The sequence below is a fragment of the Crotalus tigris genome, unplaced genomic scaffold (genome assembly GCF_016545835.1).
Source record: "Crotalus tigris isolate CLP2741 ecotype Arizona unplaced genomic scaffold, ASM1654583v1 scf7180000023720.1715460, whole genome shotgun sequence".
In the NCBI taxonomy this organism is placed as follows: domain Eukaryota; kingdom Metazoa; phylum Chordata; class Lepidosauria; order Squamata; family Viperidae; genus Crotalus; species Crotalus tigris.
Window position 1 is genome coordinate 1494357 of NW_024100139.1, and position 26738 is coordinate 1521094.

Here is a 26738-nt window from a genome sequence, read left to right on the forward strand (position 1 = left end):
TTAGTGACCTTTCTAAGTTGCAACAGCACTGAAAAAGTGACTCAGGACCTTTCCTCACACTTGTGACCAAAGCAGCCTCCCCAGGGTCACGTGATCTAAATTTGGATGCTTGGCAACGTATTTAGGACGGTCGCAGGGTCGTGTGATCCCCTTTTGCAACCTCCTGACAAGCAAAGTCCATGGGGAAGCCGGATTCACTTAACAACCGTGTTACTAATTTAACAACTGCAATGATTCACTCAACAACTGTGACTAGAAAGGTCATAAAATGAGGCAAAACTCACAACTGTCTCACTTAGCAACAGAAATGTTGGGTTCAATTGTGGATGTAAGTTGAGGACCATCTGTAAACACAATTAAGCAAACTTGATTTTTATTTTTCTTATTTTTAATTAAGACAAGGGAGGGCGTAACAGGACATGTTTTAGATCACATTTATGCAGAAATATGACAAATCCCAAGAGGTCCCCAAAAGCTTAAGCCCCGCTGCGCTTCCCGAAACCTTCCCCTGTCTGAAATCTGCTTGCTTCGTCCTTCAAGAGTCAAACAGTGACACCTACATGATTGGGGGGCCATGGATGGCGGTCACGGCCGGCATGAAAGTCCGATACAGGGAATGATTGAAGACTGGCGAGCGGATATTGGCAAGGACAGCATCCAGCAACGGTTGGCACAAATACTGCTGCTTTGTGGGAGGCACTGCAGGGGGAGGAGGGGTGGGCTGGCATACAACAGAGACAACAATTATCTGCACATGAACCAATCACCTTTGTTGCTACCTCTATCTGTTCAGGTCCTAAACGTGGCAAAAAGTCACAAAGAAGATGGCAATTGAAATGCCTAGTCTGTTTCTTGACCATCTTTCTAGTGATTTAAGTTCAGATACTCTCTGTAGACCCGTTCCCCCCCCCGCCCCGCCCCGTCAACACAAAAGAGAGAAATTAGGATACGAACGGGAGTCTTTCCAATCCGGTGCTTTTCCCCCGGTTGCCTCAGCTGCCGGCCCTTCTCAGCTTGGCACTGGGCTGACCCATCCCTGCTTGCCTGGCTCCCCTCACCTGCTGCCCCCTGCTCAGCATCGAGAACTCAAGATTCAGACCCTGCTTAGCCACCAGTTTTTCACGTGCAATTTCAGGTCCTCACTGAAGTGCAGAATCCGAGGCTCCGAGGAACGTGCAGGCTGCCATATTACTCCTCCCTTCACTTACCACGGCCATGTCGTTCTTGAGCTTCTCCAGAGCAATTTCACATTTCTGCAAAGTTTTCAGAGGACAGCTAAGAAGGAAAGAAGGGACTCTCAGCTTTCCCTCTTGGGGAAACCGGGACCGCACAGACATTCCTCAAATCAGCTTGGCCAAAGCCACTACCAGGATGCTTGGCTGGCCCTCTCCAAGGAAGTGAATGCGGTCTCTGCTTCTCAGCATGCAGGTGGGGCTGGGAAGAACAAAAGCTACAATGGGGCTGCTAGTTGCTGAGAACACCTGTGTGACACTGTGACCGACCGTACAGTGGAGGCTGGTGGGGATGAGGAGGAGCAGGTGGAAAGCCCAGCAGAAGAATAGAGCCCCCCCCCCCGAGGTTCATTGCAAGAGGAAAGCAGCAGAGACTCACAGAGGGAAATGTACAACCACCAAGAATTTACCGCTTCTTAGGATCCGTCAGAATGTCCAGCAGGCTCTTCATCTTGCTTAGGTCCTTCTTCCTGTCTGAATGGAAAAAGGCAGGGAGGCCCAGCCCGGTCAGAAGAAGGCAAGGGGGACCGTGCACGGTCTATTTAGTGGCCGTTTAGTCCTTTTCCTTCACTGAGGAACTCAGAAAGAATATGTAAAACTACCCCAAACACAACAGAGTCAGAAAAAACAGCAGTCAAAACACAACCCCACCCTTAAAGGCCTGGCTTGAAAGAGAAAACCCGCCCGCTAAGCCACCTCAAAAGATCAGTTCTTCAAGGGGGCTGAGGAGAGCTCCTTTGCTGCCGGCCAAGATGGTGAAGAAGCCAAATTTAATATCCATGTTTGTGAGGGCACAACTGCAAGAACGCCATTATAATAAACTTGTAAAAGATTGTGACAAAGAAAAAGGGACAAAGTGGGGGCTGAACAGCAGTCAACAGAATCTTACATAAACCAGTTTCCAGGTCAGAAAAAGCAACCTAGAAAGCTGCCTTATTTATGACTCTTTCAGCAGTAGCTGGCACAAAAGACGCCCCCTCCCTCCTCCCTGCCATGCAGGGGCCAAGATGGCTGCGAGAGGCTGGTGGCTCCTTCATGGGACCTTGTGCGCATTCACAGTCCCAGAATGCAGCTCACCAAGGAACAATTGCCCAGCTTCTTCCTCTGCCCAGGCTGAACAATATCTGACAATGAAACAGGACATGGCTGATCCGCAGGTGTGGTTCTACAAGATCCTAAGTAAGAATCTGGGATCTCAGATCACTGACAGATGCTCTCAAGACCCGTGTGCACCCAGGGACCCTTCACTGGCTGTTGAGGAGCAGCCACACATCCTGCCCAGAGACTCCTATGACAACTGACTGACACATGTGCAGGGTGGGTGGGAGGTTCAGCTGTTCTTCTCCCATCCTTCTGGACTTCTAGTGGAGACATGTCAGACTGAGCGGCTCCCTTGGAAAGGAAGAGGTCTCCCCCCGCCCCCCCCAGCTGACCTGGGACTCAAGAATTCTCTGGAATCAAATGAGAATCCAGGGAATTGACCCCTGGTGAGTTGATCTGCAATCAGCTGGCGAACTGAGCGGCTGAGAGGCGGCGTTCCCAACGTAGGTGGAGCTATGGCGTGGCCAGATTAGACAGGACCCCATTTCTGAAGCACTTTCTACAATTTATCACCTTTAAGTAGAAGAGAGACTTCAGACACAGATAAGCATTTCTGTTGGGAGTTTTCCAATATTTTTGTGGCTATAATATAAAAACTGGACATGGATGTTGGGATTTGCACATTTAGTAAAAAAGAAAAAAAAATTGGATTACTGCCTTTATGAGAGAACTTGTTTTTCATGGATGGAGCTTATCTATGGCAGGTAATTCCAGGCTCCAATTCCACAACGACAAATTTGCCATAGGTGGGAGCCTGGAATTCCTGATAGTGGCCTTGCAGGAACATTGGGGTCCCGTTGCCCCCCCCCCCCCGCTGACGCCATCTCCCCTGTGCTAATTGGTCTGGATCAATAATACAAAGTTAACTAGGGAAGTTTCCTATTACTTCTTCTTTTTCTCTCTGCTTCCAGTGGCGTTGCCAACTGAAATGTATGTTTTGGACCTTGAAGGGGTGCCTTTGACTAACATGTTGACGGTCATGGATTTACACGCAAAGTGTTTGCTATTCACCACGGCTGTGAAAAAAAGCACAGCATCAAGGATTGGATGAAACTGAACTTTTTAGATCCAGGTACAATGAAGTTACATTTAAAGTGACAACATTTATAAAGTCTAAATTTGAGACTTTGGCAAAGTAAAATGACAAAGTGAGTAAAATTATTGATGATGCTAAGCAAGAATGACGGTGAACTTTTTAGAAAATGGTGGAAACCACTTTTGCACATTTTGCTTGAAACTGAAATAAATGAAACTTTAATTTTGGGATTTGATTATTAAAACTGTTTTTGATTACAGAAATACTGTGTACTATTGAATTTTATAGCAAAAGGTTAACGTTTTTTTGTATTTGTAACTGTATTGAAGGAAGTCAGAAGTTATTCTATTTTCTTTATTCCTTGCACTCTCCATTTCTTTCCTTTTATTTTTTTTCTTTTGTACAAATTTAATAAAGTGTGTGTATGTGGAGAGAGAGAGAGAGAGAGAGAGATTCTCTCCCTCTCTGGTTTTTGAAAGGACAGACCCCCCTCTCCCCAAAGGACCCAGACCTTCATTTTTGTCGATCTTGTTGATCATCCTGCGCAGAGGCTCGATGTATTTGGACAGCTGCTTGAGCTTCTCCAGGTACTGCTGCTCCTCAGACTGATTGGAGCTGGCCGGGCTCATGACAGAGCTGGGGTTGCCTTGGGGGAACAAAAGGCAGCCTGTTCAGGGGTGGGAGGGAGGGTTGGCTTAACAGGAAGGGGCTGACCTTGTCCTGAAACAGGGCCCATTTGCAACATTCAGTCCATCGAGGGCAGGCAAAAGAGCTCCTCACCACACAAAGCCAGAGGCATCAGGCAGAAAACTAAACTGAGTTGCATTTACTTTCAGTCAAAATGAGGTATTAAATAAGATTAGTCTCCTGTTACTAGGTAATACTTTCCTCCCCTTATCATGTTAAAATACAGTTTAGCTGTAACTTCAGGCAGTTTACAGGAGCTGGAAACTAACCAAAGAGAGAACAAAGGAGAAATTTCCTATCGGTGAGAACAATTAACCAGTGGAATTAATCTCTGGGATGATGGAGGGTCTCCTGCTTGAGCAGGAGTTTGGACTAGACAGAAGACCTCTTCCAACTCTGTCATTCTGTTAATCAGCTGCCAAAGGCACTGGGCCTCCTTCTCTGACCTGGCCAGGTCCAAAAAAACCCACACTGCCAAGAAAGCTCCTTCTGAAGGAAGGAATCCACCACGGAAATCCTTGTTTTAGCAGCCTGAAGGGACGTAAGTCACCTGGCGTGTTGAGTGGCCCTGGAGATGGGACGCTGAAATTCTGCGGTGTCCGGGCAGCTGCCGGGCTCTGCGAAGGCTGCGGAGATGGGCTGGGAAGGAAGCTGCTGGGAGACGGGGCTGGGCCAGAACTGGAAGAGGAGGAAGAGGTTTCAGGCCCGGAGCAGAGGTGGGCCAGCGCCTTCCGCTTTCCTCAGGAGGACCTGCCCCTCGAGAGACTGGCCCGCACCTGACGTTGGAGTTGGGCTGGGAGTTGGGCTGCCCAGACTGAGGAGAAGGCTGCGGCTGAGGTGGGGGAGGCATCGGCTGGGGTGTCTGGGCTTGCTGGACAGGCGAAGGAGAAGACATCAGGGTCATGCTGCTCTGGCTGACCTGGAAGAGAAAGACGTCTTTGGAAAGAGAGGCCTCGGCAGAGCAGGCAGCCTTTGGGGAGGGGCCCAAGGAGCCCCCTTCCCTTGGGAATCTTTGGAAATCTCTGCCAGAGAGATCCTCAGCTGAACCCCAACATTCCTAGAGGACCCTGAACCATTTCCTCAGCTGCACAAAGCAAGTCCATAACACAAAGACCGAAAATCCTCGTGCAGAAGTTGGCCGATTTATGTCTCCGATGACGCCACCACACTTCCTGGGTCTGAGCGGCTCTCGGAGTAACTAATTCAAGAGGGACCAGGGTAAACTGGCATCAGAAAATGGGGCCTTCGGTTAGCTGATTGATACGTGGCTGCCCAGTTCACAAACTGCAACTCCTCAGGTGCAGAATTAGCTCACCTTAGCCTAAGAACCCCAAATCCTATCCACTTACCTCATAATCCACAATTGAAAAAGATGCCACGCCAGCACCACTGAGGCTCACTGACAACTAAGGGGGCCTTAAAGACACTCGGGGACAAGGTCAGCCAGCCAGAGAAAGCCCAGCAGGTCTGCCAGTGCCCCCAACCCCTATTTCCACCAGAGCACAATGGCTGGGTTCGGCCAGGGCTCAGCTTTGCATAAACCTTAACTAGGGGCCTCCAGCCTGGACTTACAAACATGCCAATGGTAACTCTTTTCTCTCAGGATTGACCCACTACTTGGCGGCAGATGTTTCCCTTGGTTGTTTTGAGCGTAAAGTATGTTCAAACTAGAAGCTTCCTTATTTAGGCTCTCGGCTGCCTTTGCAGAAAGCAACTTTCACCACCAAAAGCCAAGGCGTCACCCCTGATCAGATCTGTCCTCCATCCTCACTACGCAACAACGCCATTAGTCAGGAGCTGTCTCAAAGAGGAGACCATGGAATTCAGAGGGTTGCAGCTTTTTCTCAGGCCAAAAGAACAGGACGTAGTTTTCAGAAATCGCACTTGGCAGAGATGCTACAGCACTGATGAAGCATGGAGGGCTTGGCCGGCAGGAAATTTTGCAAGCAGAGCTGACGGGAGGCCCCAGGGCATGCCAAGAGAGCCAGAAGAACGGAAATGCCACAGGGGTGCCGCTATCAACCACAAGTCCCCTCTTGCCACACAGAGCCCTGAGCTGACTCAGGGGCTGCCCGGAGACATGGACTAAATCCATCTGGTTCAGGTTGATGCACTGCCAGCTAAGTCACGTGCAAGCTTTGCTGCAGATCAAAAACGGCTTTGAAGACCCGCCTCCATCTTGCCAGCAAAGATGACTAAACCTGAACGTGGTCTCACCTCTTCCTAGACTTGTTCTGTGTTGGGGCCACTTTCACCACCAATCCAGAGCTCTGAAGCCACATCTCCAGGTTCAGTTCCGACTGGTAGAATGGGAATAGCCAGAGGAAGAGAGAAGGGCAGCTGCTGCAAGGGGGTGGGGGTGGGGGAGTACCAGGCAGACCTAGCCAAATGGGGTAACTGGTCGCAACCTGATGGCTGCCCGAATAAGCCCCATAAATCAGCTGGTGGGAGTTCCTCCGAGGAGGCCACCGGCACAAATAAAAGGCAGGAAAAGCAGAAGGGGGAGGCACCGGGAAAGGAGGGTGCGGCTATTCTGATCCAAAGCAGCCTGGAAGAGCCACACCAGGGGCACTGGGGAGAAACCTACTCAGAAACAGCCAAATTAACATGACCGTTCCTGGCTCTTTAATGACCTAATTTACAGGATGCGGCCAACCAAGAGTAAAGACAGATAAGAGGAAGCCAAGTTGAAGCAAAGCCACCAACCTGGAGGCTGTTATTGGGTGATCATCCTTGGAGCCTTTTCTTTCCCCCACCCTGACACCCCGAGATCAAGGTAATGGAAAAACTGAACCTCTTAGATGCAAGTTCAGTGAAGATTTGGACTGTGCAGCAGAAAGTCTGCAAAAACGATAAAAACTGAGAAAATTACTCTTTTAGCTCCAGGAACTTGAAATAAGTTTGATGTGTAAAGTTCTCTTTTGTTTTCCTTCCAACTTATTAAAAGACTTGCACAGTGGAGCCCAGGGCCACCACTGATCTCGGTGGAAGGGCTCAATTCCAGGGCTTAAGAGAAGACGCAGGAGGGAATCTGAAGCAGAGGAACCATTCTAATGGCGGTTGGGGTGAAAAAGACTCTCTTCAGTCACACCCCTCGATGAAAATCTCTCCCCAGGACTCACCCCCAAACTGTCCAGGCCTATCATTGAGGATGTGTCAGATGCATCTTACATGGGAGCCGGTGCGGTTTCTCTTTCCAGTTAGAGAGACCTCACCTGCATCCCTGTCTCAGCTCCTGGGCAACACCTGTCATCGATCCGATGTGGCCCCCCGCAGCAGCTGCTCCAAGTGCAGGTCAAAGGTGGGAGATGACCAAGACCAGACAATCAGCCCTCGCACAAGCCCCCAGCCACAACCCATTCCGCTCCATGAAGTACCTGAGGCATTTGTGGTCCACCCAAAGGCATGGTGCTTGGAGGCGTGGCAGAGACAGCGGTGGTGGGCGGGAACCGTGGTCTTATTGGCATCCCACCTCGGGCCATACTTGCGGTGATCATCTTGGGAGGACAGAGGGACAGACAAAAGTAATCGCAACACGGAAATGCAGCACATTGGCAGGATAAGAAGCACATGCAGCATCTGGGGAGCTGGAAGCCAAGCGCACTCGTCCAAGGAAGGGTTCTGGCAGCAGTTGGCTTACCAAAGTAGTTATGGTTAATGTGGTGGGAGGAGGTAGCTGCAGTCCAGTTGCAGGAGAGAGACACACCATTGCCCAGGTGTGATGGGGGGGGGTGTCACATCCAGTGGGAGCCTGGAGGCCACTAGCCCTGGGCTTGCCTCCTTCCAGAAGGGTGGCCCAGGCTTGGACTGGGACACGCCGGGGTCCACCCACAGCTCAGTCACTATCTGTGGCTGGATCAGTGCCTGACAGGCACTGAACTAAGCAAGCAAAAAGGCACTAATGTGTTGGCACCAATTTGACAGCCTTTTTGGGGAACCGCCAGTAAGTCAGAGACTGCAGCCGCCATAGCACACATTTCAGGAGGTCAGTGCTGGCAACCACCCCTGCAAAACAGAAGCATGCGAGCGTCACAACCAAAGGGGAAAGAAGCCACGGCTCAGGAGCATCCAATGGAGCTTCACGGTTAGTTCATGGGGAACAAGGAAGCTCCATTCCCAGCATGGGTTGGGAAGAGTCATTCAGAAGCAGCAGTGGGGATGAGACACAGAACACATGCACACGCGTGACGTCCACCACATGCAGAGGAAGGCCAGAAGGACGAGAAGGGCTGTGCTGTACAACACCAGCTCCCAAGCAAAGGCAGAGGGATGATGGGGGGGCAGCGCTAGCAAGACAAGGGGGGCAGCGGCAGATGGACTCCCTCCAGGCATTCCTCCACATTCTGAGCCACACAGGAGGCCTAGCATGGACGCAATGCTGTGAGAACACTGTGGCTCAACCAAGCGGGCTGCCTCAGCCTTGCCTTCTGCCACACCGCCAAAGGAAACCCAGCGGGAGCCAGAAGGCAGCCCGGAGCAGGAGCACCACCACCACCACCACCGTCAGCACCAACAGAGACCCCCCGCGGGCGGCAGCCTCCATCAGAGGGAGGCTCTGGCAAGGCAGCAACCCCGCAGCTTCAAAAAAGGCAATTTGTCAAATCTGCCCACATTCGTGAGCGGCGCCTGAACAGCTCAGTGCAGGGAGAGGCAGCCCAAAGGAGAGGCAGACTCAGGGGCCCTTTGTGCTCAAGCCAGGCCCGGTGAAGGTAAGGCTCGCTCTTCTGTCTTACAGAGGTCAAGGGGAACAATGCGCGAAGATGCTGCCTCTGAACAGGGAAGCTGAGAGAGTAAAGCTGGGGCAGCGGCCCCAGGAGGAACTGCCCAATTCTGCCCCCTCCCAAGTGGAGTTATGAATGGCCAACCTGACTGAAAGACTGGGAAAGACGATGCACAAAGAGTCATGTGCTTGTCCTAGAAAGCCTTCCTGAAGGGAAGAGCCACTCCAGCCGTTCTCCGATGGGGACAGAAGCACCTGTTCCCAGGATGTGCTCAATTGAACTGCAGGGCCAGTAGCCCATCACAGGCAGAGCCTCAAGCAACTCTTCTTACCCCCCAGAGATTCTACTGCACAGCCAGAATAACCTCTGGGGAGCCGGAGACCTGGAATTACCAAAAGTGAGACAGGGCGAAGTTGCAAAGACTTGCTCTGCCCAGGAGCGCATCCCCTGGGAAAGACACTGACGCTCAGCAGCCCCTCGCAATGGCTTCTGAAGAAGGAAGCAGCAGCCAAGCCCAGAAGTTGACCTGCAGATGCTGGGGTCCTCCAGGTTTGCAAAGAAGCCTGGCCAGGTGGCTGCTGAAGGGCAATAAAGTGAGAAGCCCCTAATACTTTCATCCGAGGCAAAGAAGCCATCCCGCCTTTTACCACTTTCAAAGAGTTATCAAACTGGCTGTCCCAGAAGGGTCTTCTTATCAAGGTGGAGGTCATTCTGGAGCCACTGGAATTTTCAGCAGATTCTCTAATGTAGCTACCCAGAAAACTTTCTACCCCTCCAGTTCCTGCCCTTTTCTCCCCAAGATGTGTCTAAAGGCGGGGGGGGGAGGGGGGGAAGGGAGGGAACTCCCCTTTCCTTCCCTAAGCATGCCAAAGAGGCTTTCTTAAACAAGGTGATGCACAGTAGCGGGGCTATACTCGCTCTGCAGTGTGCCAGCTTACCTCCTGCTCATTTTAGGAACGCAGGTAAAAGAAAGGAACAGAGGAGGTGAGGCACCAAGCGCAGCACCTGCTGGCAGCTGGAGGTTAAGGTCAGCCCGCGGCTGTCCTCTCGCCGTCTCCCTCTCCTTGACAATCCGGGGAGCCCCGTCTTAAGGTCATCGGTTATTTCTGGAGTTGCAGCAGTTGTCACCAGCCTCCCACTGCCAAGGCCTTTAGGACCCAGTACCGCAGCCGGGGTGGCCTCTAACCAGTCGGCTTCCTTGGAAAGGGGCAACGGCATGGAAGAAGCTCAGAGAGAGTCCCAGCTCCATGTCACAACCCAAGTTTCCAAGAAAGACCACAGAACACGAAAAGCTATCCAAAGACAGCAGTGGTGAGTGGGATCGCTCGCAAAAAAGGTTTGAAAAAGTGCCTGGGACAAATCCAAATGATGCAAGCTGGATGTGGGAGCAGAGCCAGCCATTCAGCTCCCAGAAACCTCTCATTTTATTCCATTAGGACTTTGCATTGTCTTTCATCCCATCTACAAAGTTTGAGATGCAAGCAACCCCTGGGCCTCTGCCAAGCCCCTTTGAGACCCCTCCCTACTCCGCAAAAGATGGAGCAACCAGTCAGTCACTATGAGCTTCTTGCTTTCTCTGAGCCATTCCTGATCTTCTGAGCTCTCTCCCCCCCCCCATCAGCCTCTGTTCCCCCAGCAGAGGACAGCCCAGTCTGCCCCAAGCCCCCTGGCCCTGGATTCTCCAGCAAGGAGGACCCCTGGGAAGGCTCACTTTTCAGATGGCATCTCACTCTCTCTTGCTGCAGAGGCCAAAGGGTTCTGATGGGGTTTCTGGGGGGTAGGAGAGACATCTCCCCCCCACACACACACACATGCACTTTTGGCATGATATGGCAGAAAGACAAGCCCAGAAAAGAACAGCTGAGAAAGGCAGGAGAGAAATGGTCCAATTACTGGCAATTACTGCCAATATGCTCCAGTAGGCCTTTCTCCTCTTTCCTGCCACAGATTTTGAGACTTTCAGCGAAGATCAGGGAACCTTTCCTGCAGGAGGCACCTCAGATCTTTCAGAGCTGCTGTTTAACTGCCACGTGTAGCAGGCACTGCTGTGGCCCTGTCTTCCTAACACTCAGGACCTGGAAGGACTAGGACTGCTGCTGTCGCTGGGTGCTGGGAGTCTGGCGGCTTGGACAAGAACGAGACTAGGGATCCCCAACTGGGACAGGGTGAAGCCGAGCTGAACCTATCCCTCTGGGGGAGAGAGGAGAAAGTGGTGGGTCTGCTGAATGTGAGTGTCTGGGAGAGAGCAGGGCCACAGAGGGAGAGGTTGGAGATGAGGTGAGCTGGACTGTGGGATGGGTTGTCCAAGCTAAAGGCCCCAACTGCCGGGCTTTGCGTCTCTCACACTTGATAAGCTGAGTTGGAGTTTGGGATGGGCGAGACCATTCCTTGGCACTGGGTGCAGGATCCTTACTTTGCTGATAATATTTGACTCTCCATCCCCACCCTAAGCCATTCAGGGGCTCCCCCAGACCCTTCAGGCTGTGGACATCTGGACGAGGAAGAGCTGGTTGCAACTGAGCCCTAGTGAATCTGGAGAGTCACCATCTCTGATGCTTGACAGAATAGAGCCGAGTACAGTTTGGGGTTCCTCAAGGAGCAAGCGGCACCCACGGCAAAAACATCAATTTTGCCCCTTCCAGGACTGGGAGCCGCTGCTCAGGACCCCTCATGTCTTAGGGCAATGCTCTGTGCCTGGGGCTGGAAGCTTTAGCCGCTCCGGAACATGGAGGTTTGTCTCTATTGCGCTGGTTCCCAGTTACCCTCCGGTTGCAAAGCCTCAGGACCCTGGGACCCCCTAAGGTCTTCTAGACGTGGTTTTGCTTACAGCTGAGTTGAGACAGGGAACATGGGTTTTACATTTGTTAACTGATGCAATTATTTTAGGACCCAGTTTGGACTTCTTGCTGACAACTGGATTAGAGAAGATGTTATTTACTGGATTTGCCCATACACACCTCGCTGAATTATGAGGTGAAGAGTTTTATATTTGTTAATTTCCAGCCGGCTTCAGACAAGCAAAGTCAATGGGGGGAGCCAGATTCCTTTAACGCATTGATTCGCTTAACAACTGTGGCAAAAAAATCGTAAAATGAGGTACAATCCACTTAAAAACTGTCTTGCTTAGCAATGGAAATTTTGGGCTCTGTCGTGGTTGTAAGTCAAGGACTAGCTGCAGCCCCCAACCCAGAAGGGGAACTTGCCTCTCTGAAATGGCAGCCCCCAACCCAATTCAAATCTGCTGCAAGACCTTTGCTCACAGCATTCAAAGAGCAACCAGCCTCTTATTCTTCCTCCCACTGTTTATTTAAATGGGGCAGCATTTCTGGACTTCAACTCCCAGAATTCTCCAGCCAGCATGGCTTCAAGTTGCCATGGCTGAGAAACACTGAATTAGGGATTTTATGCTAAATTTCCAATGGAAGCCATTTGAGTTCTCTCTTTTAAATCAGATTTCTGCAGGAAGAACCCGAAACATTCATCCTCCCCTGATGTTCACTCTGTGCAAGAAAGATGCTGCCCTCCGGTGCTTGGCCCTATCCTCACTTCCAGGGGATCCCTGACAAAAGCAGAGAGGCTCTCTCTTGAACAGGCTTCCGAGGGCCAGACAGAGATTACAGACTTTCCCCAATGCCAGCAAGACTGAACTCTTCTGTCAAGGGCGCACGGTCAGGATGCTGGGAAGAAAACAGAGCCTCCGTAGGGCACCCTCCTTGGGCCAAGGGCCTCAAGAGCTCCTGCAGGAACAGCTCCAAGTGAGCCAGGAAGGGAAAGGCTGCACAAGATCAGTTCCAGGCATCTCTTCTTGCATCCAGCCAGAGTCTTAGTACTCTTTTCCTGGAAGAACCAGGCAATCAGGCAGCGTGCTGGAAATGAGTCGCCAGCCCAGCACGACAGGGCCACGATCAGTGCCACGTGGAACTGGCTCCTTGAAACAAGACGGCACCTAAAGTTCAGGTGACCCAGAACTGAGGAGGGAGGAGGATCCAACCAAACCTTCTGGCAGGAGAAAGGGAGCATTCGCTCAGGAACGGGGAGAAAGGGGCAAAACCTCTTTCAGAAAACGCCAGGAAGCCCCTCTAAAGCGGCCTGGGGGCCTTGCCAAGCACAGGGCAAGGGTGCCGTGTTCCCCCACTGCAGGAGGCAGAAACTGCACTCGAAAGAGGAGCAGAACGGAAATGCCCTTCTCCTCTACTCAGGACTAGGAAAGAGGCCTTACCAGCCTGCAGCTTCTGGGGTAGCAGCTTACCTGGCTGGATGCTCCCATCTGAGCAGCCTGGACTTGGGAAGCCACCTGCTGCTGCTGTTGCTGCTGCTGCTGTTGCTGCTGCTGCTGTTGCTGCTGCTGCTGCTGTTGCTGCTGCTGCAAAGCTCTGACCTTAAGGAACAGAACCAAGAGTGGGTTCTATAGCGCTCAATCTCACGGCCGTCTCTCAAGCGTGCAGGGATTCCTGCCTGCCTCTTTCCCATCCGTGCCCTGAACCCCAGACGCAACCCAATTCCTGGGGAGCCTGGCAGCCGCTTCCAAGGCCCAACTGAAGGATTTCTTTCAGCCCTCCTACAAATTTGGGAATCCCACAATGGGAGCCTGAATGGAGAAGAGCATGCGGACTCCGTGCCCAGAAACGCCAAGGCTGCCAGGAGAAGCCTAGCAGGGCCTCCTCTGGTCTGCTAGCCTTCGAAAGATTGAGAATCACCCCAGTTTGTGAACTGCACACCCAGAAACTGTTGCCCACAAACATGAATCCAATATTAAAGGGCAGGCATGTCATTTCACACCCATTACCTTTCAGGGTAAGAAGTGTTATACAAAGAGCATGAAGACACAAAGAAAAAAATTAAAAGGCAGGAGATAGAAAAAAAGAAAATCCAGCAATATAAGCACTAGTTACTGAATTCCTCAATACCCCTCCATCTTGCAAAGCAATCTTGCTTTTACTATACGTTACCTCATAATTGTTCTGTTCAAATGTGTCATTTCTCCACAAAACCAGTTTTCTTGGTCTTCCTTCATTTTGTTAATTATTTATATATAATTGAACTATCACAACATGCTTATTCATACAGTCACTCGCTTTTGTATTCCTCTTTGTCAACTTTATAAATGCTGACTGCAGCCATTTTCATCTCATTTGAAGTTGCTACATGGAATGGAGGGGGGGGGAGTTTCCCAGGTTCTTCGGTAGTCAAAACAGACTACTGTCCCATGGGAACCAAGGTCATCTATTGCTCCTTCATCCAAGCCCAGGGCGTAATCCACAAAAGCCCAACTGCATTAATTGGGGAACGCGATGTATGACTTAGCTCTGGAGGTAGAGATTTGATACTTTGTAATTGAGAGCTTATTATTGATTATCCAGACTTGGTTTCACTTTTGACCTTGCCAATACGCTGTAACAATAAAAAATGTTCTTTGAGGAAGTTGCAAGCCTCAGAGTCCTGCTTTATCTGTTTCTGTTGGTTGGAACCATGACACTCTTATTTTCTTTTTTTTAAAAAAAACAAATTTTATTGGTTTTTTGATTCTTAGAACAAAGTGCTTAAGACACACCCTGGTGCTGGGGTAATCAAACATCCAAAAATAAAACCATATATGAATAACTCAAATCAATACATTGAATATTCCCTCTCTATTTCCCTCAATTAACCTAATACATTTAAAATACTCCATTTCTAATTTAAATTTCTAACAATCCTAAACCTGTTTTAGTGCTTTGTGAATTTACAATTAACATAATCAAATTTGACTTTAAAGAAACAGATTATCAATTCAGGTATCCCTTCCAGATATATTCTAGATCTCAATCTCTTAAATCCTTAATTTTATCACAAATCTCATTTATTTCTTCTTCCACTACACAGTATATCTCCTAATTAAAGTAAAATATTAGTCTATCCTATACATATATAATCCATCAATCAATCAATCTCTTTAAGATAACAAAATAACAAAGTAATATCAAACCGTAAATCATTTCAGCCCTTTGGACCAAATTCAAATTTCATCCAGTTAATTATCATACCTAATAACATCCATATTGTCAGGCAAGAACATCATCTTGCTAATTTAACATACTCAATTAGTTATTAAATCAATCCAGATCTAAAACGCCCCTTAAGTTTTCTTCATTCCATTACATGGTAGTTTTCATACAAATAAACCTATTATTCCAAAGAATACATTCTTAATCTATTTAATATATATATTCTAATAATCACCCGTTTTTCTCTTATTTCTAACTTTAAATCTTAAACCTTAAATCAATCAGTGCCTTTGATCCATCACAAATAATTTTGAATTTAACTTTTCAGTCTTATTCTGGTCTTTTTTTGTGCTAGGCAGATTTCCATAACAAAGCTTCCCTTTCAGCCAATAAGTCTCTCTTTATTGCTTGTAGCATCATTTGAAACAATAAGAAGCATCCCGTCCTCTGCATTAAGCATCTATTTATCTTATCCTTAAAGCTTTGTTGCTTTAAAGGCTCAAATCTCAGTCTTTGATTTTTCTGATCCTCAAGGGTATAGATCAGTGGTTCTCAACCTTCCTAATGCCGCAACCCTTTAATACAGTTCCTCGTGTTGTGGTGACCCCCAACCATAAAATTATTTTCATTGCTACTTCAATTGCTACCTCCCTCTCTCCCTTTCTTTATCCCTTTCTCTCCTTTTCTTTCTCTCTACCTCTCTCCCTCCCTTTCTCTCCCTGTCTCCCTTTCTTTCTCTCCCTTTCTCCCTCTTTCTCTCCCTGTCACTCTCTCTCTTTCTTTCTCTTTCCCTCTTTCTCTCCCTCGTTCTATTTCTTTCTCCCTCTCTTCCTCTCAAAGATCCTTAAAATCCTTAAAAGTTATGCTTGGGTGGAAGACTTTTTCTTTTACAGATGGGGTGGGTTGGCAGACAAGTACTAAAAAAAAAAAAAAGGAAAAAAGTGTGAATAGGCGTCCAGTAGCTAGCTTGAAGTTTGAACAACTTCTTTCTCTTGCCACCGGCTTCTAGGAAGAGCAAAAGACATCCAGCACTGCAACCAGGCACCCTAGACTGGCCATTCCAGGGCTTCCTGCACTGGCTGACTTAGTTGTCTGCAACCTCCTGTTGTCTCTTGAGGGGGGGAAGGGACACGGGTGGGAGAGATTCCTTCTTTCTCATCCGAGGAGGGAAGTTATGTTGGACTGTTGACTCTGTGTTCAGCCCCGTGGGCCCGACATTCGTGGGCAGGCGGGAACCTGCCTGCCGAGCCGCCACCTCCCTATCGCCCTTCAAAAAAACTCCATCTTGCTCCGGAGGGTCTCCAGCTGGGGAGAGGGACAATCGGACGGGGGGGGGGTCCTCGAAGACTGGAGGGGGTCAAAGCCTTACCCACTCTTTTATTTCCTCTCCGGGATCTGTTTCTCCAAGCGCCCGATCCAGCTGACAGTCGGGATCCCAGAGGGTCGCTCCCCTCCCGCCGGCGGATACCCCGCAGGGTTTACTAATGAGTAAGGCTGAGAGTCACCCTTTACCCCACTAAGGCTGCGTGTTGATTAACGGGCTCCCCGGGTTTGTTTGGTTCTTTTTTCCCCCAACCCTTCTCCCTCGCCTTCTCTTGCGCCGCCAAAGACCCTTTTTAGGATGGGGAAAGTTAGATATTTAGAAAGCAAACTTCTTCAGGAGGGAGTTGTTTAAGGGCGGCGGCGAGAAGGAGCCTCTGGGATGCTTACTCGCAAGTAAACCCGATGGCTTCCTTCTCCACCCTCCCCCCTCCTTCCCCAAAGTGGATTACGCATTTGGTGAGGGAGCCTGTTTTTAAGCGTGCGTGTGTGCAGCTCCCCTTCCCCTCCCTGTGAGCTAAGAGGAGCCAAATTATTTGAGGAAGGGAGGGGCGGCAAACTTTCAAAGCATCCCCTCCTTCCCTCCATGCCCCTCCCAGAAAACGACCTCCTCTGCCTGCGAGGAGGCTGTGAAAGGAGAACAAGAAGGGGTTGGGTGTCAGAATCCAATTATACTTCATCTCCAGTTATCAAATATAGAAAACCCCAATTCTGCCTTCTCTGGATTCTGCCATAAGAGGGAGAGAAGGGGGAGAACAAAGGGGCTTTATGGCCCTCACTTCCTTCAGTATACTTCTAAGGAATTGAATGTGTTTATTGCGACATCAAAGAAAGACTTTGAATGTAACTAGCATCAAAGAACCTTACCATGACAAAAGAGAGCTATTTACCTTTCATGTAGTTTATCTGAAGTCTCCATACAGACGAAAGAAAGGAGCAAGGGGGTGGAATTGTGATGCCTGAAACTATCACTGGAAGGGGGGGTGATTGGGTGGGACTGCTGGGGAACCCCTTAAAACCTTGAATGGGAGAGCTTGGACCCCAAGTCCTGTCTAGCATGCCTGCAACCACTTCTTCTTAATAAAGGATTCCTGTTGGAAGAATTATTCCAAGAGTTCTGTCTTCTTAAGATGCAAAGTGGGGTGGGTCCTTAATGGGATGCTTAATGCTTTTTCATGGAAGTTTCCCAAAACAGAAGGATTCGACTTTACAGCTGTCCCAGATTCCAGCTATTTCATTCTCTCCTTCCAACATTTTCACCTTCCACTGAGCGTACTTGATCCTCAGCTAAATGTTTTCTGACAAGTCCCTTTCTCAATGCATTTCCTTTTTCTTAACAATTTCTGGCAGTGTATACACTTCCCCAATCGGAGCCTCGCCTTTGGATCCCGACCAGGCAGGAGGCAGAATAAAAGGAAGTTGTTTAAAGGTGGGAGGAGGGAAAATCCCGAGATTGGCTTGCTCCTGATTGATGACGAAAAAGGCAAAGGGAAGCTTGCAATTCGGGCTGGCAGGCTGGCTTTCTCACTCGCGCCAACTCCCTTCTCTTCGCTTGCAATCGGGCTATTCCGAGTTTAAGCGCAGCTTCTAGCAACCCCGAGGAAAATCCATCCTGGCTCATGTCCACGCAAAGCAGCAACTCCAATCTAGACGGGGGGGGGGGTCAACAGAAAGGAGGCGAGCAAGTGAACAACACCTCGGATGCACCAGCCTGTCTTCTGCTGCCCACAGCAGCCCCCCTCCCTCGCAAGCCACTATTCATTTTTAGCAGCTGTGGATTCTATTTTGCCAAACAAAAATAAAAATAAAAATACCCGGGGATTCGGGGGGTGCAGGGAAGAGAGAGGGGGGGACCAAGTCTGTGCCTTGCTCTAAGAATGCGCTTTCCAGTTTTTTTTAAAGCTAAGATTTTTTAAAAAATACAACCCAAAAGCGCTATTTAAAAAAGCAATTGCACTGAATGCATCAAGGCGAGCTGTCGGAAAGAAAAGATGATCACCAGCGCTTTTATTCACAGACACCAGATTTTTTTCCCCAGATCATAAAATGTCCATTCCTCCCTCCAAAAGGGAGAGAATCAAAATACAAAAGGAACCCACCCCCACGGCAAAGCCCTCCAGTGTGCTGATTCCAGAGCTAACAACCCTTCCTTCCCTCCCTCCCTCCTTCTCCTACCTCACGCCCCCCTCAGCCCGTCTCCCCTCTTCCACTGAGGCGCGAGCAACTTCATGCAAGCGCAATCTCAAGCAGCTCCGCGGGCTTCGCAGATTCCCCAGGAAGATACGTCACAGACACCAATGTCTGGGCTGCAGCTTCTGATTGGTGAAAAGGCTGGGAGTTCTGCCTGGAACTCCTCCATGTGAGATTTGGTTGCGACTCCTCCCGTAGGGCAGCAGCTTCTCCGGGTTGAGTACTATGCAGATCTCGCCTTATGTAAGGACCCACCTCAGCTAACCACCCAAGAAAGCAGAACTCTTGAAACAGGCATCGTCTCAAAAGGAACTTTTATTAGGGGTTAGTGACAGTAGAGAAATCAAGGCGAAAAGTATAATTCAAGAGGCATTCCTCCTTTCACCAAAGTCATAAAGTTCATTTGAAATCCAGCCAATCCACAGGTTGCACGATGTTTGTGTAACGTACAGTTGATGCGCATCTCAAGGTCTTTTCCAGTTTTGTTTCTTCCGTTCCCAGGAGGATAGGGGAGGGAGGGAGGGAGGGTAGGACTAAGCTTAGATAGAGAAAATAGAAAGCGAAAGTTACCCCAAGCGAAAGTATTCTCTCCCCCCCCCCATCAGAATGGCAGGCTCCAAAGTATAGCAGGGATATAATAGGGATTTGGGGACCTGAAATGTCCATTTTATTAAATGGAAAATGACCATTGCATATATCAGGAGAAACATAAGAAAGCTGAGAGCAGAGGAATAAATGTGTGTGGTAAGAAAAAGAGTGTCGACTTCCGGTTCCAGTTCATGGCGACTCCGGTCATGTCTGGAGACTCGTCTCCACACTGGCTGGGTTTTTCTTTGCCTGTTTCAAGAGTTCTGCTTTCTTGGGTGGTTAGCTGAGGTGGGTCCTTACATAAGGCGAGATCTGCATAGTACTCAACCCAGAGAAGCTGCTGCCCTACGGGAGGAGTCGCAACCAAATCTCACATGGAGGAGTTCCAGGCAGAACTATGGTCCTCTGCTTAAAACCAGATGAGAGCCTCTCCAGGGATCTGGAAGAAGATGGACCTTCTGGTGAAAAAGATCGAGCCAGATAATCATTTGGGGTTGGAAAACGGGAAGGATGGGAAGAAAAAGCTCCAAGAAAAACCCTCACCCGAAGAGGAGGGAAGAAAAAAGTAAAGAAGAAAAATCCAAAACCTGCCCCTCCTGACAAAGATAAAGAACAGAACTGAAAGAACCCAGGCTGTTTTTCTTAGGAAACTTCTGGGTCTTCCTCCTTGTGTTGGATTTGCTTCGATGTACCTGGAACTGGGCATTCATTCAGTCGAATGCATGGCGTGGATTAACACCTTTAAATGGTGGTTTCGGGTGCTGTTTTCGGCAGTCCCTGGTAGCTATCTTTCCCTGGTGTTTGCTGACTCTCATACTTCTTGTTGGGAGAGGAAGCTGACGAAGAAACTCCACTTGCTAGTTTTTACGGGGGATGCTCTTGGAGATTATGGTCTCAAGGGCGCCCAGTTTAGGGTAGTCCAACGGCTTGTGGACATAGATTTGCAATATTTAGGATCCAGAACCAACAAAACCTGCTCCCCTTTGATCTTCAGCCATTCTAATAATTATGGATTGAGGATGGCTTCATATTTCTATACTCTAACCATCCCCAAGTATAGAAGAGTCTTTTCCCTAGCCCATTTCAATGTTTTGCCCTCAGCACTACTCGACAGGCGATTCAAGAGGCTCCTGTTTAGTGAGCGACTATGCCCCTGTGATAGGGCTGAAGTTGAAACTGTGGAGCATGTCTTATCATACTGCCCTATGTATAACACAGCCAGAATTAAATTACTGTCTTTCCTTGGAATTGATCCCTCTGGTTCTAATGTTAATAATTTGATCTTATATTGTCTAGGGGATGTCTCCTCCTATATTACTTCTCAGGTTTCTAAATTTCTTTTAAGAGCTGTAACTATTAGAGGAGAATGTTGTAATTCCCTTTAGCCAAGGCTTCTGGTGTTAACTGATTGTATTTTTCTTGTGTTTTCTTTTGTTGCACTTGCATTTTGGTCTGTGACTGTAAATAAAATTATTATTATTATTATTATTATTAATAATAATAATAATAGAAGAACAGAAGTTGGACATAATGGAAGCAGTGATGGAATATATGAGAAAGACCCTCGGCGAATTCAAGGTGCATCTAAAAGAGCACCCTGAATCAGAGGATGGGGTGGAGGATGAATCAGAGGGAGAGGAATCGACTGCCAGGGAAACAGCAGTGGCTGGAACCTCAGCGGCAGCACTGCAGCAAGGCCGTCCACCCCAGGGGACCAGAGACAGACCGTCCAAACCAACAGAGGTGAAGCCGATCCCGATCGGAATGAAGTTTGATGGAGACCTGAAGTGACTGGGGTTTTTCCTGTTCACCTACATGCAAATCTATGGGAGAACACTGTCCACTAATGTAGAGAAGGTTCGGGTAGCCTTGGAAGATGGAACAGCTGACTGGATGGTGACATTGTACAATGCAATGCACCCAAACTGAGAAATTTCAACCACTTCATGGCCGCTCTCCGCAGACACTTTGAAGACCGTCTGGCAGATAAGAAAACCCATGAGTGCATAAAGTTGGTGAAGCAAGGAGGAGACCGGTGGCTGAGTATACTGAAGAATTCAGAGAATTGGCCAGTCGTTTAAACTGGCCAGAAGACATCCTGGTAAACTGTTTCCAGAACGGGCTCAAAGAAGAACTATGCAATACCTGTGTAGCTCGTGGAGCCCCAGGACACCTTTACGACTGGGGTCTGCTAGCTGAGGAAGTGGAAATTAATTAACGCAAGCACCTACATCGCCCAATGAGATCAAGCTTCAAACCACAGCCAGAGAAGTGAAGGGAAACCGTTTTGACCTCACGTGCCCACTCTCTTACTACTGCCTGCTTCAAATGCAGTAAGGAAGGGCAATGAGCAGTGGACTGCCTCAGCAAGACACCTGCCAAGAGAGGGGATCGCTTGCTTGCTGGAAGACCCTCGAGGACCTCACCGTATCCGAGATGGCAATGAAATCAGAAGAGGTCGTAGAACTCCCCCATGATCGTGATGGAGAGGGTCGAGCTCTAACCCCACACTACGAGGGCACGGAAAGCAACTACGAAAATGACCCATTGGTAAGTGGGCCAATTGACCCTAGAACTTTCCATACCAGGCACTGGGAGGACAGTAAAATTAGTGGCTTTATTGGACTAGGGGTGTACCCGATACATGATCAGCCCAGATCTAGTGGGGAAAATGGGAATAACCCTCAGGAGATTAAAGACTCCAATTACTTTTTGCCAGCTGGATGACTCGGTTGCAAGGGGGGGGGGTACCTGCCAGTTTTGTCACCAGGCCCTTATAGATTTGGGGGACCACACAGAGACTCTAGCATTTATCGTGGCCCCAGGAATGTAGCGGCTGATAGTTTTGGAACTGGCCAGGCTAAAGAAATGGAACACCATGATCAACTGGAGGGAAGGACGGTTAAAATTCCTGCAAGGGAAAGCCCCTCCCGTCTCTAAAGAAAATGGCGGGAGATGTGGATTATGCCGCGATTTTGCCTCCGCCCTCGGTGAGTCTGACCTGCAAAACCTCCCAATGGAATACCGAGATTTGGCTGAGGCATTCAGCGAGCAGAGAGTAGATGAACTCCCCCTCACCGGCCCATAGACTGTCCTATTGAAATCATTCCAGGGGTGAAACTGCCCAAACCAAAAATGTATTCTATGACTATGATGAACTGGGAAAGTTCATCAAAAAGAATTTAGAATGGGGTTTTATAAAGCCAGCTAGACCCGGGTAACAGCCCCTATATTATTCAGAGAAAAGAAAGATGGCTCTTGTCTGTGGGTGGATTATAGGAGTCTGAATGCTGTGTGTGTGTAAAAAATATACCATCTTTAATGAAAGACATGTTAGCGCACTTGTCAAAAGGTAAGATTTTGTCCAAGCTAGACGTAAGGTTATTACCGCATACGCATAAAGAAGGGAGATGAATGGAGAACCGCCTTCAACTGCCCACTAGGCTGTTTTCAATTTAAAGTCCTCCCTTTTGGGTTGCCAGGGGCCCCTGCAGTGTTTATGCAATTAATCAAATCAAGTCCTGCATGAGCACCTGTATAAGGGGTTTTTGGTTTACCTGAATGACATCCTTATTTACACTGAAACTATGGACGAACACATTAAGCTAGTCAGAGCAGTACTCAAAAAACTATGCTTGGCTAAGCTAAGTCAAGGGTCTCCAACCATGGCAATTTTATGACTTGTGGACTTCAACTCCCAGAATTCCTCAGCCAGTATGGCTGTACTAAGTTGTCAAAGTGTGAATTTCACAAAAATCGCATTGATTACTTGGGCTATCATATATCCAATGAAGGGATAGAGATGGACCCATAGAAAGTAAGGGCAGTCCTGGAATGGGCTCCTCCAAAAACTAGGAAGCAACTCCAGAGTTTCCTAGGATTTGCACATTTTTACAGACAGTTAATCCCATCTTTCGCACAGATTGCCTTCCCTATCACAAACATACTAAAAACACAAGGGGGAGATAAACTGAAGCCTAGTCAACCATTAAAGTGGACGGGGACAGCCAAGCTGCTTTCAAGAAACTTAAAAGACTTTTTTTCCAAGGAGCTGGTTTTGAAGCATCCAGAACCAGAACAGCCTTTTATAATTCAAGCTGATGCCAGCAATGTGGCTGTAGAAGCGGTCCTATTACAGAGAAATAAAGAGGGACAATTGCAACCCTGTGCTTACACCTCTAGGAAATTATCTGAGACTGAACATAGGTGGGCGGCTTGCGCGAAGGAAGCTTATGCTGTGTGAAGGGCTCTCCTCACCTGGAGACATTTCATAGAAGGGGGTAAAATACCATTTCAAGTATGGACTGATCATAGGAATCTTGAAGTGATGAAAACTCCTGGGAAACTCTCTCCTAAACAAGCAAGATGGTCCCAACACTTTCACCATTTTGATTTTACTATCTATTACATCCCTGGGAGAAAAAATTTCTTAGTGAACACCTTGTCCCAGCTGCCACAATATAATAGTAAGAAAGCAGAAGTGGTTAAACCACTTTTAAGCCCTCATCAGCTGCCAGCCCCAGTCACCACCAGGGCCCAGACAAGCACAGTAACCCCTAAAGCCGTAGTGGCAAACCTATGGCACGGGTGCCACAGGTGGCACTCAGAGCCCTCTCTGTGGGCGCGCTTGCCATCACCCCAGTCCTAGGCCTTCAGATGGGTTTTATAAAACCTTTTTGCTTTAGGCCTCCACCACCATGTGCAAAAAAAAAAGGTTCAATCAATCAACTTCAACTTCTTGCGGGGAAAAAAAAGATCTCGGAAAGTTGGAATTGATTGATTGAACTTTTTAGTCCCACCCAGTCTGCCATTACCACTGCAGCCACGTCCACCCAATAGGCCACACCCATCCAATGGGCCACGCCCACCCGGCACCCAACAATACATAAGTGGGTTTGGGGTTGCAGTTTGGGCATTCGGTCTCTAAAAGGTTCGCCATCACTGCCCTATAGGGAAAACATTGCTACAGGATTTCAAAACAGCATTAGAAACTGATCAATGGTTTTGGAATCACAATAACCTGTGTGTACTGAAAGACGGGTTAGCTTGGACTGGAGAAAAACTTTATGTCCCAGCAATCTTAAGACTTAAAAGTAATGCAGGCAGGACACGACTCAAAAACTGCTGGATATTTCAGATTTGTAAAAACTCTACACCTTCTTAAGAGGCAGTTTTGGTGGCCTGCTTTGAAAAAGGACATAGAAAGCTATGTCGCCAACTGCCCTACATGTGCAGCAGCTAAATGACGACAAGGGAAATCTCCTGGACTACTCCAGTAGTTGTGAGTCCATCAGAGCCAGAGAGATTTCTATGGATTTTTATTGTAGAACTACCTGAAAGTGCTGGAAACACTGTGATTTGGGTAATAATAGACTGTTCTCCAGACAGGTCCACTTTATGCCATGCCCAAAGATCCCAACAGCTAAGACTCTAGCCAAACTCTCTGTGCAAAGTGTTTATAGATTCCATGGAGCCCCACAATGTATAATTTCAGGCAGGGGGTCCAATTCACTTCTAAGTTCTGGAAAGCCTTTCTGGACAATGGGTTCTAATCTAGTCATCATCCTCAAACCAATGGGGGGACAGAGAGACTGAACTCAGTTCTAGAACAATACCTGTTTTATTAACTATCCGCAAGACAATTGGTCTGATCTGCTACCATTTGCTGAGGTTGCATATAATAATGCTGTGCATTCTAGTACGGGTTTCATACCATTTCAAGTAGCCAGTGGTCAGACTTTTGTACCCATGCCTGAGCTAAGGAGCCTGAAATACCCTCCTTGCAGGAATGCATTAAAGAGCTGCAGAATACATGGCCTGTTGTCAGGAAAGCATTAGATGATGCTAGGGAAGCTTGTAAGGCACAAGCAGACGAACAGAGGGTGGAACAGAAACCATTTAAAGTTGGTGACAGAGTATACCTTTCCACTAAGTACTTACAATCTTTACAACCTTCAAAGAAATTAGGCCCTAAATTTCTGGGACCGTTTCCTGTTAAACATATCATCAATCCGGTTACTGTTGAATTAGACTTGTCTACAAACCTATGGCAAATCCACCCTGTTTTCCACTGCAGCTTACTCAAACTGGAGGTTACCTCTACACTTAGGCCTCCAGCACCCCAGGAGCCCACGCCTATCATGGTGGAAGGGGAACAACGTTTTGAAATTAAAGACATTTTAGATTCTCACAAACACCCTGGGGCCACACAATACGTGGTAGCCTGGAAGGACCTTCCTTCCTCTCAAAACAAGTGGGTGTATAAGAAACATGTTAGGGCACCTAGACTCCTTAAATATTTCCATTCTAAATATGCTGATAAACCTAAATAATGTAAATATTTTGGCTGTTTCCCTCTCCCTTTTAATAATCTTCTAGGTGGACTTCCTGTTCTTCTGGGGGCGTATTTCAGGTCCCCAAATCCCTATTATAAACCTGCTTATTTAGCTATACTTTGGGGCCTGCCATTCTGGTGGGGGAAGGGAGAACACTTTCACATGGGGTAACTTTCTACTTTATCTATGCTTAGTTCTACCCTTCCTCCCTCCCCTATCCTCCTGGGAATGGAAGAAACAAAACTGGAAAAGACCTTGAGATGCGTGCCAACTGTACCGGTTACCCAAAGATTGTGCGACCTGTGGATTGGCTGGATTTCAAATGAACTTTATGACTTTGGTGGGAGGAGGAAGAATGCCTCTTGAATTATACTGTTTATGCTGGTTTCCCCCCCCCCCATCTCACCTTCACTTCCCTACTGTCACTAACCCCTAATAAAAGTTCCTTTTGAGACAATGCCTGTTTCAAGAGTTCTGCTTTCTTGGGTGGTTAGCTGAGTTGGGTCCTTACAGGATAGAAGCATAGTCTTATATCTAGCTACTTTATAGTTTTTTTAAAATAGACTATATACTATTTGTTTTTTGCCAGTATTTGCATTTCTTCATTTACTCATACTTAGAAAACATTTTAATAATAATAATAAAGTTGGAAGGGACCTTGGAGGTCATCTAGTCCAACTCCCTGCTCAGGCAGGTAACCCTATACCATTTCAAATGGCTGTCCAGTCTCTTCTTAAAAACTTCCAGTGTTGGAGCATTCACCACTTCTCGAGGCAGGTCGTTCCATTGATTAATTGTTCTGTGAGGAAGTTTCTCCTTTGTTCTAGGTTGCTTCTCTCCTTGATTAGTTTCCATCCGTTGCTTCTTGTCTTGCCTTCAGGTGCTTTGGAGAATAGCTTGACTCCCTCTTCTTTGTGCCGCCCCTGAGATATTGCAACATTGCTATCATGTCCCCCCTCGTCCTTCTCTTCATTAAACTAGAAATACCCAATTCCAGCAACCGTTCTTTATATCTTTTAGCCTCCAGTCCCCTAATCATCTTCGTTGCTCTTCTCTGTACTCTTTCTAGAGTCTCAACATCTTTTTTACATCGTGATGACCAAAACTGGATGCAGTATTCCAAGTGTGGCCTTACCAAGGCATTGTAAAGTGGTATTAACACTTCACGTGATCTTGATTCTATCCCTGTTAATGCAGCCTAGCAGTGTGTTGGCTTTTTCGGCAGCTGCAGCACACTGCTGGCTCATATTTTAGCGATTGTCCACCAGGACTGCAAGATCCATGATTTTCTCATCTATTTGTTGTAATAAATTGATAGATATATCAACTTGCAACTGTTCACTCCATTTTCACCGACAAACACATTGATCCCACTTTGATACATTAACTTTCAGATCTTTTATTCCTTGTAGTATCATATTATCTATTAAAGATATGCTGAAAACCAGGTTTTAATCAACAAGCTAAACTTTTTTGTCTCTCTGCACTTCTATCACCACAAGTATTTCATATACTTTTAATCCACAAATATATTTTTTTGAGCA

At 47.9% G+C, this 26738-nt stretch overlaps 1 protein-coding gene across 2 annotated transcripts in view; it reads right to left on the bottom strand.

The window, feature by feature from the left end:
• The window catches only part of MED15 (mediator complex subunit 15), a 47930-nt gene that overhangs the window by 1606 nt on the left and 19586 nt on the right, over nt 1–26738 (bottom strand). Inside the window, exons 8-15 of one of the 2 annotated variants that reach the window (XM_039321200.1) lie at nt 13027–13155; nt 7434–7553; nt 4833–4975; nt 4607–4734; nt 3881–4015; nt 1643–1706; nt 1209–1275; nt 561–721 (exon numbers count right to left, since the gene is read on the bottom strand). In XM_039321200.1, the coding sequence (XP_039177134.1) occupies nt 561–721; nt 1209–1275; nt 1643–1706; nt 3881–4015; nt 4607–4734; nt 4833–4975; nt 7434–7553; nt 13027–13155 (947 nt within the window). The remainder of the gene's footprint in view (nt 1–560; nt 722–1208; nt 1276–1642; nt 1707–3880; nt 4016–4606; nt 4735–4832; nt 4976–7433; nt 7554–13026; nt 13156–26738) is intronic. The other variant, XM_039321201.1, reaches the window with a different exon arrangement.